Source organism: Oryx dammah, unplaced genomic scaffold, assembly GCF_014754425.2.
Source record: "Oryx dammah isolate SB20612 unplaced genomic scaffold, SCBI_Odam_1.1 HiC_scaffold_28, whole genome shotgun sequence".
Classification (NCBI taxonomy): domain Eukaryota; kingdom Metazoa; phylum Chordata; class Mammalia; order Artiodactyla; family Bovidae; genus Oryx; species Oryx dammah.
The window spans coordinates 28,038,484-28,057,155 of NW_024070212.1; the positions used below are offsets into that span (position 1 = coordinate 28,038,484).

The window sequence follows — 18,672 nt, forward strand, 5'->3', positions numbered from 1 at the left end:
CTTCACTGCTGTGAATCCAAGTTCAACCCCTGGCTGGGGAACAAAGTCTGCAAGCCACAAGTGACAGCCAAAGACCAAAACAAACAAACAAAAAACCCACTGATAAAACTAACGTTTCCCTTACCTACTTATTAAGCTAATGTTTCTAGCTTACATCATTAAACCTTCCCTTAGATATCTAAACAATATACAGCAGTAAAAAATATTTCACCTCAGTCTGGACTAAGGAGGGTTGGAAAGGACGGAGAGAGAAAGAGAAGGGAATTTGTAGGTCATAGTCAGGAATGAGAGGAGAAATCCACAGCTGTGTGCGTTTACTTCCCCCTCTGCTGAGAGGGAAAAATGCTTAAGAATCCAGGTCATCAGGCAGATATTCCAGGGGTAGAACATTGAATCCTCAGTCACTGCCAGCATAAACCATATACCTGCTTCACAAATCACTGAGTAAACTGATCACATCATGCTGGAAGGCACTGGAAGGGCATGGTGAGTTAGAAAATACTTGCATGACTTGAGGGTCCTAAACCAGATGACATTAAGCCTCTTCCAGATTAAAATAGGTTATGCTTCCGGTCTGTAGAATACTCTGCCACATTCCTTGTGATGCCAATAAAAGTACCTGGCATGATTGCCAACTTGAAATCTTTCAGAGCCTTTTAACTCTTGTTCCATCCAAGCCTAAGTGGACAGCCAATTAGAAACAGTGATGGAGATTTCTCAGAGTGGCCCCAAAGGCTACAGGGAGAACTGATAGGTGACAGTGAAGGAGCAGAGAGAAGAAGCATGAAGAAGAAAAGCATCATAGCCGCACTGTACACAGCATAATTGGTTCTGAAGGCATCAGGGCAAAGCAACACCATGCAGTAATTGATGTTGATAACCCTGAGTCACCAAGAGGTTAAATCATAGATATGTCACTGCGAGCTGATCACTCAACTCATTTTCAAAGTATTTATCAGACACCTCATGTGCGCCTGACTCTGCCTGGATCCCCAGCATAGCAAGATGAATATGACACGGTCCCTGCCCTCAAAAGGCTCTCTGGACTGCAATTTCCTCCAGTGTAAAAGGAGAGAGCTAAACTCAATGATTCCTAAGATTCCTTCCTGGAGATCCTAAAAGCTTTATGCATTAGGACTTGAACCTCAACAGTCCTATGAGATGGTAATCCAGATAACATAATCCTATTTTGCAAATGAGCACTGAGATTCAAGGAGGTTAGCATCTGACTCAAGGTCACACAGTGGATGAGGAGCAAAGCCTGGACACTCAGCCACACGAACCCGTCACACTGAGATGGAAAGGTCTTTCTCCCTTCCCTGTGCTCTCTCCACACTGTCTTCCTTCATCCCAAAAGACAGGCAGAATAGATGGAAAACAGCTCATGCATTTCACAGCTGCCTGGATTTACAATATTTATAATATTCAGCAACCACAAAACAAAAATCATGTGCGATTGGACAGTAATAAGTATCTGTAAGACGAAGTGCAACCAAAGTGCATTGAAGGATCTGTCAAAACCAACAGCAAATAAATCCAAAAAAGTCAACAGTGATGGCTACTAGGGACACATGCTGAACAACTGAAATATCTCCAAGGGAGAAAACGTGGTAGAAGGGAAAAGGCAGCTTGGGAGCACTGTATTTTTTAAAAAAGAAAAGAAAACTAAGACCTACCCACACACACATCATTGCTGGTGGGGTTGGTTCAGGTGCAGAGAAAGGGTGGAGGTGCTTCCCCACAGCCTGCTTTCTTCCCCCACTGCTGGCACAGGACACCTGTCAACCCTGCTGTTGTTGATCATGTACCGATTATGGTGGGGAACAAGGGCTCTCTCTTCCCATAGACAGTGTACAAGTGGAGAGCGAAGGCAGCCAGAGAACCAGTGGATTGAGACAGATGGCTGATCACCACACAGGGATGGCAGCTGCATACTGTCTGATATGAGACTGCAAGTCACAGCCCTGGGGACAAGCATGCAGTGAGCTCCTTTATTTTCCTGGATATTCTGCTAGATATTTCATACACAGTAGTCCGTCTACCTCTCACAACACGTCTGTGAGTGGGTAAGACTCACTGACCTCGGAGAATTGATTTGCCCAGGATCATACAGCCAGTGAGTGGCTGAGCAAGGATTTTTGTTTTCCCCTTGGTGGCAAAAAGCTTTATTGTTTCTATTTAGTCCAAGGGTTGGGAGAGGGACCCAGGGTGGTTTAAAACCTGCCTAGTGGTTGCAGAGAGGGGCTTCAGACAGAAGCCCTATTAGGGGGGCTCCTGAAAGGCCGCTGGGTCCCTGAGGCTCCTCGCCGTGCTTAAGGGTGAGCCTTTGGAAGATATATCCACCCAGCCCAGCATGGGGACCAGCCAGCCTGTGGGGTTGGTCAGGTGGTCACCCATCTTCGGAAGAGTTTCAAGTTGCACCTCCTCACCTAGGAACTGGCTCCCCAGGAAGTTACAGAGGTGGGGGTCTGCGCGGGCAGACCCCAGGCCATGCAGACCCAATATGGCCAGGTTTGGGTTCTTCTGTATGAGCAGGGTGGCTCCCAGGGTGTTCCGGGCTTTCCACCACTCATCTTGAGACGGCTTCTGCCCATCCTGAGGAGGGCGTGATGCCACCCCGCTGCTTTTGCGTTTTCAAGAGACCTTTGGCACCCTCTCACTTCTCCTTAGCCAATTTGTAAAAAAAAAGTGGCCCAGGCCCTCCAGAGCCACATCATCTCAGTGGGAATAGAAGCCCAGAGAGAGGTAGATGTAGGAGGCCGGCAGACATGCTGACCAGGTGGTTGATGGCAGGCTCCACCTCAGTGGAATAATTTTGACAAATCTGGGAGTTCGTCAGTTCAGTTCGGTTCAGTCACTCAGTTGTGTCTGACTCTTTGCGACCCCATGGACTGCAGCACACCAAGCTTCCCTGTCCTTCACCATCTCCCGGAGCTTGCTCAAACTCACGTCCATAGAGTCAGTTCTTCACATTAGTTCATGGTTGATCAGTAATAAGGAGTTAAGCTCAAAAAATGATGTTGGCTAAATATCGTATATTAACACATAAGACTGGAATCTAGAAAGATGGTACTGATGAGCCTATTTGCAGGGCAGCAGCGGAGACGCAGACACAGAGAACAGACCTGTGGGCACAGCAGGGGAAGGAGAGGGTGGGACGGATTGAGGGAGTCGCATGGAAACATACACATGACCACATGTGAAATAGATAGCTAGGGGAATTTGCTGTGTGATGCAAGGAGTCAGCACCGGTGCTCTGTGGCAACCTCGGGGAAGGGATGGAAGGCGGAAGGAAGGTTCAAGAGGGAGGGGACATAGGTACACCTATGGCTGATTCTTGTTGATGTATGGCAGAAACCAATACAATATGTAAGGCAATTATCCTCCAATTAAAAATAATTTTTTAAAAAAAGTAAAAAAAAAAAAAAACCAAAATGGTGTTGGCTGATGGAGGACAACTGAGTGGCTGATTCCAAAGGGTGCGAGTGGAAAAAAAGTTGGAGGGTGGTCAGAGGCTGGAGCAAGGAGCCTCCCTGGGTCTTTTTCATCCAAGCACGAGACAGATCCATGGGACTGCGGGGGCGTGCTGCACCTGAGCAAAGATTTGAACTCAGCTTGTGTTCAGAGCTCTAGCTCTTCCAGCTCCTCCACATAGCCTCTAAGACTGTGTTCTGGCCCCACGACACTCATGATGATGCAATCTTAGACCAATCATTAAATCTCTTATATTCCTCAGGTTCCTGAGAATTGCCTGTCTCATGGAATTGTTGTAAAGTCCGAGGAGATAAAAAGCATGAGCCTTTCTTAATCTGAGAAGACTCCTGCAACCAAGATGATGTTGATAACGATAACAATGCTTATTGAGCACCTATTATGTGCCAGGCACTGGTTTGCTGCTTTACAAGGATTACCTCACTTCGTTCTCACAGCAATACGTGGAATTGGTATTATCCGCATTCTATAGATGAAGAAACCCAGGCTCGAAGAGAAATAATAGGAAATAGGAAAATAGTAAAGAGAAGTTAATAGGAAACCCAGGCTCAAAGAGAAATGATAGGAAATGGCAGGGCTGGGGAGGGAATGGGCTTAACTGCTCCATGATCCCTGCTGTGAACCAGATGCTGAACAACAAAGGTCTCCCCACTGCCTTCTGTAGTTTTATTGCCTTCCTCCCCTGGGGCCACAGGGCTTAGCCTCCTTTGAGACATTCTCCGTAGATGTAGGAGCTAGAAATTGTCACTGTGAGAAGGCCAGCATGTCCCGCAGTTGAAAAGAGACTGCATTCTGTTTTTATCTGTAGCTTGTCTTTGTCCAACTGAATTGAAAAATGTCACCAAAAACGTTTACTTCTTGCTGAACTGAGTTAGGGGACAAATCTGCCCAGAGTTCCAAGGGTTCACAGTCTCCCGGGGGACCACAAATACAGTATTTATTGAGCCCCGTCTCTGAGCCAGGGTCTGGGTGAGGCCCTGGGGACTCAAAGAATAGCAAGACACAACACATGATGGTACGGGCTCCACCTGGGATGCGCACAGGGTAAGTCAGGGCCCAGAGGGAAAAGACCCTGGCCCTGCTGGAGGGTGGGGGGACCAAGGGAGATTGGAAACAGCCAGAAAAGCCTCCCAGTGGAAGTGGGGCTTGAGAGCTACATTCTGATAAAGAGTCGGCATATATCGTCTCTAATCCTCATTGCAACAATCCTCTTGGGCAGATATTATTATCTCATAGATAAGGTATTAAGCAACTTGTTCAAAGCATCAGAGCACAGCCAGATGCCGACCCAAGGATCGTTCTGACTCCAAGCTTGCCAGACCCTAAAGGAGCATCAGGCTGCTGCAGAGAATAGTGTTACAAGCTACGATGGATAAAGAAGCAACACACCAGGAGGGGCTGGTACAGGGGAGCGTAACTGAGTCGCCATCTCTGAGGTGTCAAGAAGGACAAATGGTGTGAGCCAGTCGTGGTACAATGATTCAGGACAGGCCTGCACAGATTCTTCATTATTCTAGTGAGTCCTCTAGGTCCCAGGCAGGGAGGAACATTTCTAAAGCAGGGGTCCTCAACCCCTCTAGCAGGCCCCACGCCTATTAGGAAGCAGGCCACACAACAGGAAGTGGGCGGTGAGCGATGGAAGTTTCATCTGTACTTACAGCTCTTCCCCATCACTCCCTTTACTGCCTGAGCTCCGCCTCCTGTCAGATCAGCGGAGGCATTAGATTCTCATAGGAGCACAAATCCTACTGTAATTGTTCATGCAAGGGATCTAGATTGCATGCTCCAATCTCGAAACCATCTTTCCCACACCAGTGCATGGAGAAATTGTCTTCCACAAAACTGGTCCCTGGTGTCAAAAGGTCAGGAGTCACTACACTAAAGAGTCAAGGCCTCAAGGCCACGTGCCCAACAATTCAGGGGATGGGGTGATGTTTTTGGTGGGAAGGTAAGGTAAGATGAGGAGTCAGATTTGGGTTGTAGGAAACCTACTCATATAACTTGAACAAAAAAATAAATTAAGAAAAGCAAACAAGAAAAGGGAGTATTTAAGGATTCAGGCATTTTGTAGAACCCAAGGGCTAATGAGGTATTGTGACCACAGGAGGGCTGGTTGAGATCACTGCTCACAGTCCGCATCAGCTGCCCCCTCCCTCCTGCCTCTGCTTCTGTCTGGTGTCTCCTCATCCTTTGCCCTCTGTGATCTGGCTCTCACTGTCTCTCCACGGCAGGGAAAAGATGCTTCCAGACACTCTCTCAGACCTAACATCTCTGATCACAATTCTAAATCCTCAGGAGAGGCAATCTGATTTGTTCCCCTTGGGCCACACAGTTGTGGATGAGGAGGTAGGGTGTCCATTCTCAGAGAAGGTGGAGTTGGGAAGGCTGGAGGTCATGACCCGGAGGTCATGTCAGGGTGTTCTGGAGATGTGTCCAACTGCAGATATTGTCAGAACCCATGTTCTGGAGAGAGGCTGCCAAGAGGCCTTCGTTTTTACTTTCTCATTCTGCTCTGCAAAGTAATACACTGGCTTCCACATTTATAATTCTTCTATGGCATAATTAAATCCATAAATAAAGATTTAATCTTTTAAGCTCTGCATTGTGAGAGCAGAAGTTAAAGAGCAGGCAGAGGAGAGCTTACCAGGCCTAGTGGCTGGGGCAGCAGAGGAGGATGCATCCTGGCTGCAGGGGCAGAGCAACAGGAGAGGCTGCAGCTGCAGAGAGGGGCTAAGGGTGGAAGGATGGCTCCTGCCCTCTGGCTGAAGCCTGGAAGAGCCCTCCTAGAGCACAGATGGCACTGCTGAGGCTAAAAGTCGTCTCCTGCAGGCTGGGAGACACACCAGGACCGTCTCCACAGCTCTCACGGTGAGCATGTTCTGACATAAAGCAGATGGAGAAATAAGGATCGGTGGAGGGGATGCTTCCAGGAAACTTGGGGAAGAGTCCCTATGCAAGGAGAAGAATCCAGAAAGTTTGCGACTGGAGGAGGAAAAGGGAAAGGACTCTGGTTCCTATTTAGCTCAGAGCCCGATCCCAGAGGAAGCACTGACAGCTGAATCAACAACTTCATTCCTTATAACTCTGCCCTCTCCCTTCCCACCATTTGGGACTTAGACAACACTGGCTCAGGTTCCTCCATGAAAAAGTGACAATATGAACACGTTGGTTTCTCTCGTGGGCAGACACAAAGGCCAGCACTGGGGAGGAGAGGATATTGAGAATAAAGAGGAGAGCTGGGAAGTGAGGGTGGGGAACTCTTGAGGGCAGAATAGGGGTAAAGGGGACCTCTTCAACCTTGCTTGTGATGCAGAGACACGCCTGGACCAAACATCTGGCAGACAGCTGTCCCCACAGCAGCAGCACCTCCTGCTTCTTGACTCCATTCCTGCATCCCCATCCCTGGAGGTTATTGTCTTCAGGCTGGGGGTTGGAGGCAGATGTGGAACTTCTCTATGAACTCTTAGCCCCTCCTTCTCTCATTAGGGCCACTGCTTCCCACTGTCTTTTGTTCAATCCAAACCAGAGGTCATAACCTGCTTCTGTCAAGTGACATGTAATGGAGGGTCTGAGAAGGGGCTGTGAAGCTGTTTTCTGATGATAGGATTCAGCCACCAAAGTACTGTCTCTGAGCAGCAGTTAATTTCCGTTAATGAATTTGGACAGTTCATTGGATGGGCCCACACAGTTCCACTAACCTTCTAAAACGGCTTCCAAAATAGCACTAGCTATTGTACAGGAGCCAAAAAGAAAAAAAAAAAAAAAGCAGAAAGTAGTGACAAGACCTCAAAGATTTCTGCCCTTTCAGAAAAGTCTGAGTGAACTTTTCCAAAAAAATTTTAAGCGAAAAAAAAAAAAAAAAGTAAATAAAAAAGCTACTTTTTTCCTCATTGAGGAACCGGGAAAAGAAAGATGACATAAAGATAGGCACACACATGGTGAGGTTGAAGTACCAGTTCTTAGTCCTCACTCCTCACACTGATGGAGAAGGTAATGGCACCCCACTCCAGTACTCTTGCCTGGAAAATCCCATGGACAGAGGAGCCTGGTAGGCTGCAGTCCAAGGGGTCACCAAGAGTCGGACACGACTGAGAGACTTCACTTTCACTTTTCACTTTCATGCACTGGAGAAAGAAATGGCAACCCACTCCAGTGTTCTTGCCTGGAGAATCCCAGGGACGGGGGAGCCTGGTGGGCTGCCGTCTATGGGGTCGCACAGAGTCAGACACGACTGAAGTGACTTAGCAGCAGCAGCAGCAGCCTCACACTGATGTCATTTACACAGAGTCCCAGAGCTATTAACTCCTCAGGGTCTTCAAAAAGCCACTTCTGCCGTTTGGTGCTGTATCAAGATACCTCTACAGACAGGGCCCGGTCCTCGATCCAGCAGCCTAGGGTCAGGTCCTTCCCTGAGTGTCACATTAAGGAGCCGAGCTCGTCCCCTCCCCAGCCCCACCCCGCGTACACGCCCCCTCCTCGGAGCCCGGGCCCCTTGTCTCCAGGCCTGCGGGAACTCCTCCTCCTCCACAGCCTCTCGTGCACCGTGCGCTGCGGAACCAGATGTTCCGTGGGCAGACCCCTCTGTGGGCTGACAGGTGGTGATTACTGCTGCCAGCCTCACATTACAGAGAACTGAATGGGAGCGAGCCCCCACCCGTCCTGGGCTCCCCACAATAGGGCCTTTGTGAGGTGCTTCAGGGCTTTCTTTTCCCCTGCCTCCCCAACCTACGTCAAGAGCAGCTCCGCCTGGGGAGACAAGAAAACAAAAGGAGGATGACAGAGCCCTGACTGATCAACCTTACCTTGGGTTGGGGCTGGGCGAGGGAGAGATATCCTCGGGGGAGTGGGGGGGAAAGACCAGGTCCTTTTCCCCTCCTGCTAAGAGGTTAATAACCAGGAGGACCCCAGGGGCTGCTCCGAGGTCAATTTCACTGTCAAAGCAGTGGATCTTGTCCATCAGAGGGCCTTGCTCCTGAATGTTGGTCATGAGGATGAGGCTGGAACGGGGCCTGGTACAGAGCTCAGCAGATGCCTAGAGAATGGACTCCAAAACCTAGGTTTCCGTCTCCTGTCCCTTCTCCCTTCCCGCAATGGTCTTCTGCATGTCTCGACCAGAGGCCAGGGTGCTAGGCAGCAAAGGGTTAAGTTTCCAGGACTTCTGGACAGACTTCCCCGAGGTCCAGGACTGAGGTAGGTAGGTGGGGGCGAGGTGGGTGGAGAGAAGGATGTGTTGGGAAACTGGTAAGGACGTGGTCACTGCCCCTCCTCCTCACCCAAACCGCAGACGCTGTGGCAGCTGGAAAATCAGAGTGCTGCAGACCAAGAGTGCAATTGAGCAACCTGGCCCTGGGGGTGAGCCCCATGCTAGAGATGGGAGCGGGCTTCAGTGTAAGGGGCGGCGCAGAGTCCACTTCAGAAGTGAGACAGTTCTTACTGAACACATGCGTATATTCAGGGCTCTAGTTCCCACGTTCGACTGCAGTGTGACTAAAATCCATTTTCTGCTTCAAAACCTCAGAGAATTGGAATTGGAAGCTCTGCCCCTGGGCCCCAGTCCCATGGCCACAGGCACAGTGCCATTTGGGGTTCTGGGAAGGCTGGTGTGGACAACGGTGGGTGTGGAGGGAAGCCTTTTGCCCAACCTCCCTAAGTGGCAGATACCCCGCCTCCCCAGGCGCCTCCCGATGAAGTCTGTAACTAGAGAAGCCCCTCTGCCTTGACCTGGGAGCCTATCCAAGGCCCTAATGTGGCTTAAGGAGTGGCTATGTGGCGGAGAAAATGGACGATCACGGGGAGAAATCTGATGCAAGGGCTACCCCAAACACACACAGGCGAGGAGCAGTGGATTTTCCTTTTAATGCAAAAGTCTGCAGTACAGAAGGAGTCCCATTCTCTAGGGCACTGAAGGGAAAGGGAGAGAGGGCAGAGCTAGAAGTCTCCTCCTCACCGTCTCTCCCCTGACTCCCACTGAAGCCAGAAACATTCTGTTGCCTGATCATTGGGGTTGCCCCCATGTATTTAAAGGTCAGAGCTCTGGAACGGGGTCTTCTTTCACTGGCTTGTAATTTGTTTACATGGGGCAGCAGAGGAGTGAACATTTGGGGCTTTCTTTTAGCTCGGAAAGGATTCCTTAAGATCTGGAGTCCCATGTGAAATGCATGGGGCCAGGAGAATTTAGCTTCCATGGATTAAAAACATGAGATTTGAATCACAACTTGCCCACATCTGGAGAATGAAGAGCAGGAAACTTAGGATATAAATGTATGGAGGTGAAAGAAATTCAAAAAAATAAGACCAGCTCCCTCAAACTTCTTCCTCTTTCTTCCTCATCTCCAGCTTGTAGACAATCTGGTAGCCATCATCCCAGGCGTAGAGCTGGCGCTCACGGGGGTTATAGCGCAGGCTGGCATGGGCACCATATCGGCGGGGGAAATAAGGGAGTGCTGCCCTTTCAGGGGTCAGGGTGCCGCTGGCGTCAAAGGAGCACTGGACGCGAGCACGACTGGCAGGGCGGGTATTATAGACGACGTAGAGGGTCCCACAGATGACAAAGGCGGCCTCGGCATTCTCTCGGGGACATGGGGTATCCCACTGCTGTTCTGTGTCCAGTGTCTGTGGGTCTAACTTGGCCAGACACAAGTGCCTGTCATCCTCCCGGGTGGCATAGACAGCCCAAAGGCCCTCCTCGTCAGCAGCCAGGTCTATGTACGTGTCTGCCGTCAGCCCGTACGGGGGGATCAAACCCTCTGCTGGGAACACTGAACTGTCCGCCACTGTCCGGTTCGCCAGGTGGAACTTGATGAGCTGCAAAGTGTTCTGCAACTCACCGCCCCCTCCAGGCTCTCCGGGGGGCCTCCGGGCATAATACAGAAAGCCACCATATACCAGCTGGCCCGTGCCTACCCAGGGGAAGGGCACCCGGACCCGGGAAGCCTTCCGGGCGGCCATGGCAAGGGTGAAGTCCCGCAGTCTTGGGAAGACAAAGGCTGTGTCATTCTGGGTGCCATCTAACACGTAGATCTTCTCTGCTGGGCCCAGTGGATCCTTTGTCCATAGACCGGCTGGGCCACCAAACCGCTTCAGGATCTTCATTGATCTCACCTGAGAGATCGTGTAGCCACAGTCTCATGGGAAAAGAGAAAAACACAGAACAAGGAAATACAAGCAAGAGTTAGATGCTCACTGCAGGAACCTCCCTGGGTGGGCAGTTTGGACAAGAGCAGGCATTTGCCCAGTGGATGCCTCTACTCTATGGAAGATTGGGAAAAAGGGCACCAGAGGCCTGGGTCCCCAGAAACTCTCCTTAATGAACCTGATATTACAGAGATTTCCCTAAAAGAGACTCCAGAAGATAGAGCCAAATAGACTGGGATAAGGAGAAAAAAGGGAAAGACTCAAGGAAGAACACAGGGGTCTGTTTCAGATTGCTTACCTGTTATCATATCATACTTCTCATTTCTTCTGCCCTTGCCTTTGGTTCCAGGGCCTCCGGTCACCTTCTCATCAACCTCTACACATGGCAGGGCTGGATTCTGGGTCTCCAGATAGTCCACCTCCCGCTCCAGACGGTCTACTCTGCCGGAGATGGTGTCAGCTTCGGTTCTGAGTGCCTCCCGTTCCTTCTCGGCCACCTCCAACAGCGGCAGCATCTTGTTCTTGAAGTCCCGCAGTTCAGCAGCATGCCGACTACTCTGGTCCTGGCACTGGGCCAGCCGTTCCTGAAGGGATGGGGCAGCAGGAAGGAGGGCTGCAGGGTCACAACTCCCAGGCAGGAAGAGGCCCGAGCAGGGAGTCAGGAATGGAAAAAGGCACAAACTCAGCCAGGCATCAGCATTCCCCACAATCCCCACAGAAAGGAAACAAAATGTTCAAGATGCTAAATGTGCAAAGAGCCGGGCTAAGACCCATGCAGGCCCCTATCCTGACTGCATCCTCTGGCCTGCTCTCTGTGAGCAGTGCCACCAAATCATCTGAGCCTCTAGGGCAGTCTAAGTGCATGAGGGTGAGAAGGGATCTCTGCTCCATTATGCTATTCCCCCTCTTAGGAATTAGGACGCTACAGGCTCCAAGCCATTAAATAGAAAGTTGCAGATTCTCTTGAGAACAGCCAACTTTTAATAGAACCATCAGCTCCTTTTGAAATCCTGGCAGTCCTAGCTCTCACTTCCACTCTGTTCCCCTATCCCATTTAATCCCAGGGGTGAAACACAGAGGTCAGTTTGCTTTAGAACTGCACTATGGATGCTGGCTTCCCTGGTGGCTCAGTGGTAAAGAATTTGCCTGCAATGCAGGAGATGCAGAAGACTGGGGTTCAATCCCTGGGTCTGGAAGATCCCCTGGAGGAGGAAATGGCAACCCATTCCAGTATTCTTAAGAATCCCATGGACAGAGGAGCCAGTTCATGGGGTCTCAAGAGTCGGACAAGTCTGAGCACACATGAACTGCATTCTATGGATGTGGGGAAAGAGGGAGACTTGGAATTCTGAGACTCCTCTTATTAAAAGATGGGAGTTTTCTGTAGGTACTTACAGAGCCTAATTTGTCATCCATCCCCAGGTCCCTGACAAACTGGATGAATCAACTTAGAAGATATGGAATCCTTCCGGGCTGGGCCAGAAGAGTCACTTACCTCTAAGGCAGCTAATCGGCGTTCCATATATTCCACAAGGTGGTGCTGCTGTCCTTGAAGGGGTCCCAACCATGACAAAAGGAACAAGATCTGGAGCGGAGTGCGGGGCCCCATGGCAGTGGAATAGTAGGGCCAGAGTGTGTAGTCGTGTGTGCGGTCGGCCTCTTCCACTCAAGCCGGCGGGTTAGCTTTGGAGGCGGGGTGGGGGCGGTGCCTTCTCTCCTCCATCTCTGGTCTCTCTCACTACTCTGGAATGCTTTCAGTCTCTTTAAGGCCCCCGCCCCCTCCTTTCCGCCTGGATTGATCAAACACAGATGGCCCTATTGCAGAGCAGCCAGAAGCTTTAACCACTTCCTGCCTAGGCTGCAGGCTCCCCAGGAGAGGAGACGGGGACTGGAAACCTAGGGCAAAGGCCTTCTGGGCAGTCATCCAGGAAAAGGAGCTAGCAGGGGGAGGCAGAAACCCCAGAGAAAACTCAATAAACTCTTATTTCTGCTTTAGAATGCTTCCGACGCTGACTTCAGAAACATTCTTCATTTACCCTTCCTTTCCCAGCAATAATAGCATGGATTGTTTTCTGCCTTTGGTGGAAGTTGGAAGCAGTGGAGATGAGGTCTGAGGGGAAGAGATGGGAAAAAAAGGCCATAGTGCTCACGTCTGTAGTACCTTCCTCTACAGCTCCCTGGCGCCACCTTGTGCTAAACACCCGGTGTCATCTCAGAATTAACAGGAAAACCAAGGCTTAGACTTCACCTCCAGTGGAAAATTTTCCACAAGGCAAGCCAAGCAGACTGAATTTACAAGGGTTTTCATGATTAAAATGCACCTTTCCCCACAGACTATCCAATTACTTAAGGAGCCTCTCTTTGATTTAGCCTAAGAAAGACAATGTAACTGAGATTAAAACTAAAGAAACAAAAAAACCCAAAACAGGTCATTGAAAAATTAGTAAATTAATTCTTGATTATCTGGAAGACAGCCTGACAGCAGAGTCATTCTATATTCCCCTTTGCCTGAAAGCTCCTAGAATATTATCTTACCAAAACTAGGGAGTGTTCAGTGAGTTCACAATAATTTCACTCATTTAGGGGGAAAAATATGAGAAATTTGTTTGTAGTCTAAATTAAAATAAATGTACTCTGACTTCCCTAGTAATGGGAGAGAACAGACTATTGATAATTTCTCTTGGTTATGGCTCCAAAGGGCGTTTCTGTTTTCTCATTTCTATATTCCGACTATGACTGCAGGAGCCCCAAATGAATTAATGGCCACTGTAAGATAGACTTGTCTTGAAACACATACATCAAAAGAAGTCAAATGAACATAGCATGTATTCAGAGACCCACGGTGATGAATCTAGACAAATCAGGAGAAATTTTATTCATTTTAATCATGAGAAATCTGATCAGAAATTCTCCTCTAAAAAACAGACAAAAACTAGTCTTCTAACAGTACAGCTTGAAAGGAGGGGAAAATAGTATCATCTTGTGGTTAATTCTTATTTTCATTTTGGTACTTTAAATGTTTGGTGGAACATGCTAGGAAGCAGTTTCATTAATGAGAGTCAGAAGTTTCTGCCTTTTCCAAAGGGCTAGATCCAGATGCTCTTAAGTTAGGGCCCTGGACACTCCATTCTGGGGAAATGTCCCCTGTCAGGCCCTAGTCATTTCTGCTGTGGAGATTTGTATGAAGAAGGAACTTGTCTCTAACATTCTACCAGTCTTCAGATGCAACATATTCAGCCACTCCAAAGATGCCATTGTTGATCCTCTTTGCACCCTTTGTAACCCAAGTCAAAACCAGTCACATGAATCAGAAAATTTACCCATTTTATTGATGCATTGCAATTGCTCTACATTTTACCATATTATGTAGAAAATACTGAAAATACAAGCTACTTTGTAAAACCAAAGACAAACATTGAATCCAAAGATAAACTATGTTTTACACAATGGACCCTTTTCCCGTAGTTAGTATTAAATTTTAAATATCTATTTTTTTTGTTAAAATGATTATTTTACATACTCCCTAAGTACATCTGCGTTACAAACATAGCTCAGTAATTCTCAGAAACTGTTTCTAGAGGCTTGCTGTAAAAGGAAGCGCACAACCAGAAAAGGGAGAAAGCAAAAAAAGTTTAAATCGCACACAATAACTACCATATCAAATACATTTTTAATAAAGTTGGAATTTCATTGCAATTTCAAGGATTCAAAGCAGAAATACTAACGTTACATATAATGTACATAAATGTACTGCTACATGTAGTGAGATTATTTTTCAAGCTGAATCAAAACCACACATTATATAAAGTTTAGCAACAAACAACCATGTAGACATGCTGCACCATCCATCAGTTTAAAACAAAATCGAAATAGGAAGCAGGCTTGGGTCATTCCTGTCACTGAGAAGCAATTTCATTTCCTATCCTAAAACAAACCATCCTAACCAGTGGGTTTCTGCGTAATAATGCTGAATAAAACACACATTACTGCACTTGCCTGGCTAAGGGCAGTCAAGCTAGCCCCTCCAGTGGAGGACGATGGATGGCCAGAACTGTTTAAATGGTGTTCTCATTCCTGGGGCTGGGGTTTTAGCTGAGCACTGACCAACTCTGGAGTGATCAAGTGTCCTGATGAGCCTAGAGTGGCTGCACCTTCCCACTTTCTCTCTCACCCCTGAAGTGGGGAAGCTGGAAATACAAGTTCTGAGAGGACTTAAAACCTTAAGCCTTTTAAGCCTGAGGTGAGGCCTCTGTGACCTGGACCAGCTGCTCACTTTATTCAAGGGGCTTCCCTCATCCTGTCAGGGCTAGCAATGTTAAGCCCCAGAGACAGAATCTAAGCCACATTGAGCACATACGCATTCAGCAGACACAGATGCATTTTCATCTTGGTAAATCTGAAATGCCAATTTGCCAAATTAAAACTCAAGATCTCTAAAATTCTTAAAGCCACACACTGCTAGTAAGGTGACTATGATAACAATATAAGCTCTGAGTATTATTGTCTTCTCCCCATGAAGACTCCTACCTTAAGTGGTATCCACTTACTAGACTGAAGGTGGGGGGTGGGGGGGCGCAGGAGTGGAGTGTTTTGTGGTTTTTCCCCCTCCTGCATCTCATTTCTTACAAAAACAAAACTTATCCCTTGTAGAGGAAAGATAAGGAACAAAAAAAGCTTCCATAGATCTGCCTTTCAGCAAGAAAATGAGAATGTGTTTGGCAAAAAGAGACACAAAGATCACCCACGCTGACACAGAAAACTGTATAATACTAGTGACAGAAACTGTACAAACTGCTTGGGTATCTTGACCAATACAGTGCTGAAAAGAGACCTCAATATAATGATGAAAAGAAAGTAGAAAAACATCAACATGTTCCTGGTAGGCTGTTCTGACTATCTGCCCCATCCTGAAAGCCCTTCCTCCTTCCAATGAAGAAATTCCAAATACCTTGACAGCTCCTCGGTGTTCAACCTGGTACAGAGCTTGCTGACCAGGTCCCATGAAATCTCCCATCTCCATCCTGCACCTCCTTGACACCATCTCTACAAAGAACCAGTCCTAGACGTATCCCTCAAATCTATAACCTTCAGTTCAGATGGAACACATCCACATCTTAGGGTTAACCTTCTTCCCCCAAATCTTTTACGGGCAGGAACTTTGCCATCCCCAGTACCCTCTTCTTGACCCAGATCCGTGCAGGAGCTGAGAGTACAAGGACAATTTCACAGTTTGAAGGGCCCCAAGAATACAGAAGTTGTTAAAAAGAAACCTCAGAAGCCCAATGACTCAACAGGCTTTGGTTCCTTCTTAATATTCTTCACCGGTTAAGAAACCTTTCTGTGAGTTCCTGGTCACCAGCGGCATCACAAAACTCCTCCTCATAGTATTGGGGACATGGTAAGCAATACAACAGGCTCTTTGGTATAAACACATCTGTTACGTGTTTTTTTCAACAAGCAAATATTTTGCTAGGAATGTTGACTATTCACAGGAAGGACTGCCACATGGGAAAAGGAAAAAATCAATCATCTAAAAGTGATTGCACATACTTAAAAAAACAGGGCGGGGGGAATGCATATTTAATATTGACTTGACTCCTCTCACCTGCTTCCTAAATTCTCACAGAAGCAAGGTAGCAATGCACAGTGAGAGAGCCACATGGGGAAAATGCTTCTGTGAGAACACAGCTGAGAATCCAAAACAGAAAAGGGTAGAGGTGGTGGTGAAAAAGAGAAGCTGCTGTTTTTATTTTCCAATGTTGGCAGGGAAACTGAGAACAATGCATATACACAACACAGCTACTAATCCTGTTCTGATAAATCCCAGTGAACAGCTTTGGGTCCACGGGGGCTTGCTGGTCCGTCCTAAGGCAAGCTCACTGTAAACTCTATGAACCACTACATTATCATATAAGGCACTACAATAAGGGAAGGAGGAGAAAGGGAAGGAAGAGACACACACTGAACAACTCCTCACCAGACACACCTGTGCAAAACAATTCCAAGGGTCTCCTCTCCTTGCAGGCAATGCCCCTGCTCACTCAGCACTACAGTAATATGCTCTATTATAATCGCAGTTAGTTCACATACATTCCAACAAGTATCAGTTCATTTTGGTTTAAATACAATGGAGACATCAATTTTATCTCCGGGGTAACACTGGAGGATCAGATACACACTAAATACACAATTCAAGTGTAATCACTACACATTTGATTACAAATAACATTTTGGGTTAGCAGGAAAAATTGCTTGTTATAGTCTTCTAATCAGTATGTACATATTTAATTATGCAAAATATTAAAACACCACCATTACAAAACTTCTAAAATATTTTTAAATTCAGTAATAAATTTTTAAAATATTTTTTGCAATTCCTACATGCACTTATTATATAAGTCTTAGTAAGAGAGCATTCAATTTGCTGCTGGCATACAAAGAAAGCTACTTTTAAATATAAAAGCTATACACAACGTTCTTATCTGATTTCAGATCCTTTAGCTTTCTCCCCAAATAAATCACATAGAACAAAGGGAGAGATGAGGCAAAGAGAGAAAGAGGTGTATTATTGAAAATTCATACTAATCTTCAGGCAAAGCTCATCAATGCTAGTATCGCCTAATACAAAAAGAGCTTGCATATAATAAAACAACCACCACCATACAATAATAACCACCTTAATGGCTTTTCCAAGAATAAAATTGAAGCTGAATCAGAGAAAGACTTTTTAAAAATAATTTAAAAAGAATGCACAGGGCTTCATTTAAAAAGAACACCCGGTGCTTTCTTGGTAGGTATGGATTCTCTCACACTAAGTTACCAGCAAATGGTGAGCTGCCTTTTTTAACACTACTTTATAATAAACACAGGAGCAACTGAGAGAATCCCAATAGTAACAGAGTAGTATGTAACCAGTTTTGCAAAAATAAAAATTTCCCACTAAATATAACATGACATGAAAACAAAACTAAAACACTGTAAGCTTAAATGTCCCATTAGCAAAGGTAAAATTCTGAGAAATGCGAGACAGTAAAATACAGACTTGTGCAAGCTGCTCTTAAGAGAAGCAATTAAGTCTTGATTTTTAAACAAGCAGAAAGTAATGGTTTTCCTTTCCTTACTTGTTACCAGATTTCAAGTCCTCCTATCAGCATGTTTCCTCTGACCAGGAATTACAATAAAATAAAGTTAAATAAAGAGATACTTCACTTGTTTTTAAAAGCATTTATAGAAATCAAGTCAGAGAGGGAAAATGTTTTTCAAAGGTAACTTCAGAATGATCTCTCTTCCTTGGAAACTGCAGACAACGGGCATCTGAACTCTTCCAAATACCAAAAATGCTGTCACAAAAATAAAGAATTAAAAACAGGGCAGACTTTGGGAGACTACAACAATGCAGTCAATACTGAGACAGGGTCCCCAGAGAAAAGCCTTCTGCTTCAGTGGGCCCCTGTGGAGCAAGTTGCTGGCTAATGAGTTTCAGGAGAGGGTAAGGGAGGGGCTCGTGACAGCCCATTAAGAACTCGGACCCCTCCCCTCCCTTATGCTCACCAACTACAAGTAAGAATACTGGCTGATCTTGGTAGGACTCAGTGGGTATCCAGTGTAAATGGTTGAGCCTCGGGAAGACCCAATGTAAGACTGGGTGGCAAACTGGTGTTGGTACTGAGCAGGGGCCACGCTAGCAGAAGTGAGGAGACTGGGCCCAACACTGACAGGGACCTGGTGCACCAGAGTGCTCGGATGGGTGGCATAGGCTGCAGCGTGCCTTGAGGAGCCCTGCGGGGAGAAGAGATGAGCAATGGAGGTGGTGGAGCCCAATGCAGCCGCAGAGGTGGGGGCAGCATACGTATACAGATGAGGCTGGCTCGGCAGGTGAGCAGGGGCTGGGGCCAGGTGAGGGTGCCCCGTCGAGTGTAGTGGGCTGCCATGCTGGAAGGCGTAGGGGGCTTGGGAGAGCGGGGCCACAAATGCCTGCTGCCTGCGGGGGGCAGGGTTGCTGCTTCTCTCCTGCGAGGTTGGAGCTGATGATGACTGCTGGTTCTG

General features: G+C 47.3%; 2 protein-coding genes and 1 pseudogene across 3 annotated transcripts in view; all 3 read right to left on the bottom strand.

Annotated features, from left to right (window-relative positions):
* Nucleotides 1–2,070: 2,070 nt before the first annotated feature.
* On the bottom strand, nt 2,071–8,479 carry LOC120856516 (annotated as a pseudogene).
* An 849-nt stretch (nt 8,480–9,328) lies between these two features.
* Nucleotides 9,329–17,970, bottom strand: OLFML3 (olfactomedin like 3). The gene is made up of 3 exons (XM_040230993.1): nt 12,122–17,970; nt 10,925–11,210; nt 9,329–10,616 (listed from the first exon to the last, which is right to left on the bottom strand). The coding sequence occupies exons 1-3, from the start codon at nt 12,233–12,235 to the stop codon at nt 9,796–9,798; spliced, it is 1,221 nt and encodes a 406-aa protein (XP_040086927.1). The 5' UTR covers nt 12,236–17,970; the 3' UTR covers nt 9,329–9,795.
* HIPK1 (homeodomain interacting protein kinase 1) overlaps nt 13,934–18,672 on the bottom strand; it is a 58,099-nt gene continuing 53,360 nt past the window's right edge. For both annotated transcript variants that reach the window (XM_040230991.1, XM_040230990.1), the window contains exon 16: nt 13,934–18,669. In XM_040230991.1, coding sequence (XP_040086925.1) covers nt 18,181–18,669 — 489 coding nt within the window. In that variant the 3' untranslated portion in view covers nt 13,934–18,180. The remainder of the gene's footprint in view (nt 18,670–18,672) is intronic.

Bases quoted from the DNA above. Each gene is read 5' to 3' on its own strand.
- OLFML3 (XM_040230993.1), bottom strand. From the start codon at position 12,235: ATGGGGCCCCGCACTCCGCTCCAGATCTTGTTCCTTTTGTCATGGTTG. The intron at 11,211-12,121 runs GTAAGTGACTCT...CCATCCCTTCAG, and splicing joins GCCGATTAGCTGCCTTAGAG to GAACGGCTGGCCCAGTGCCA. The intron at 10,617-10,924 runs GTAAGCAATCTG...TTTTCCCATGAG, and splicing joins GAAGTATGATATGATAACAG to ACTGTGGCTACACGATCTCT.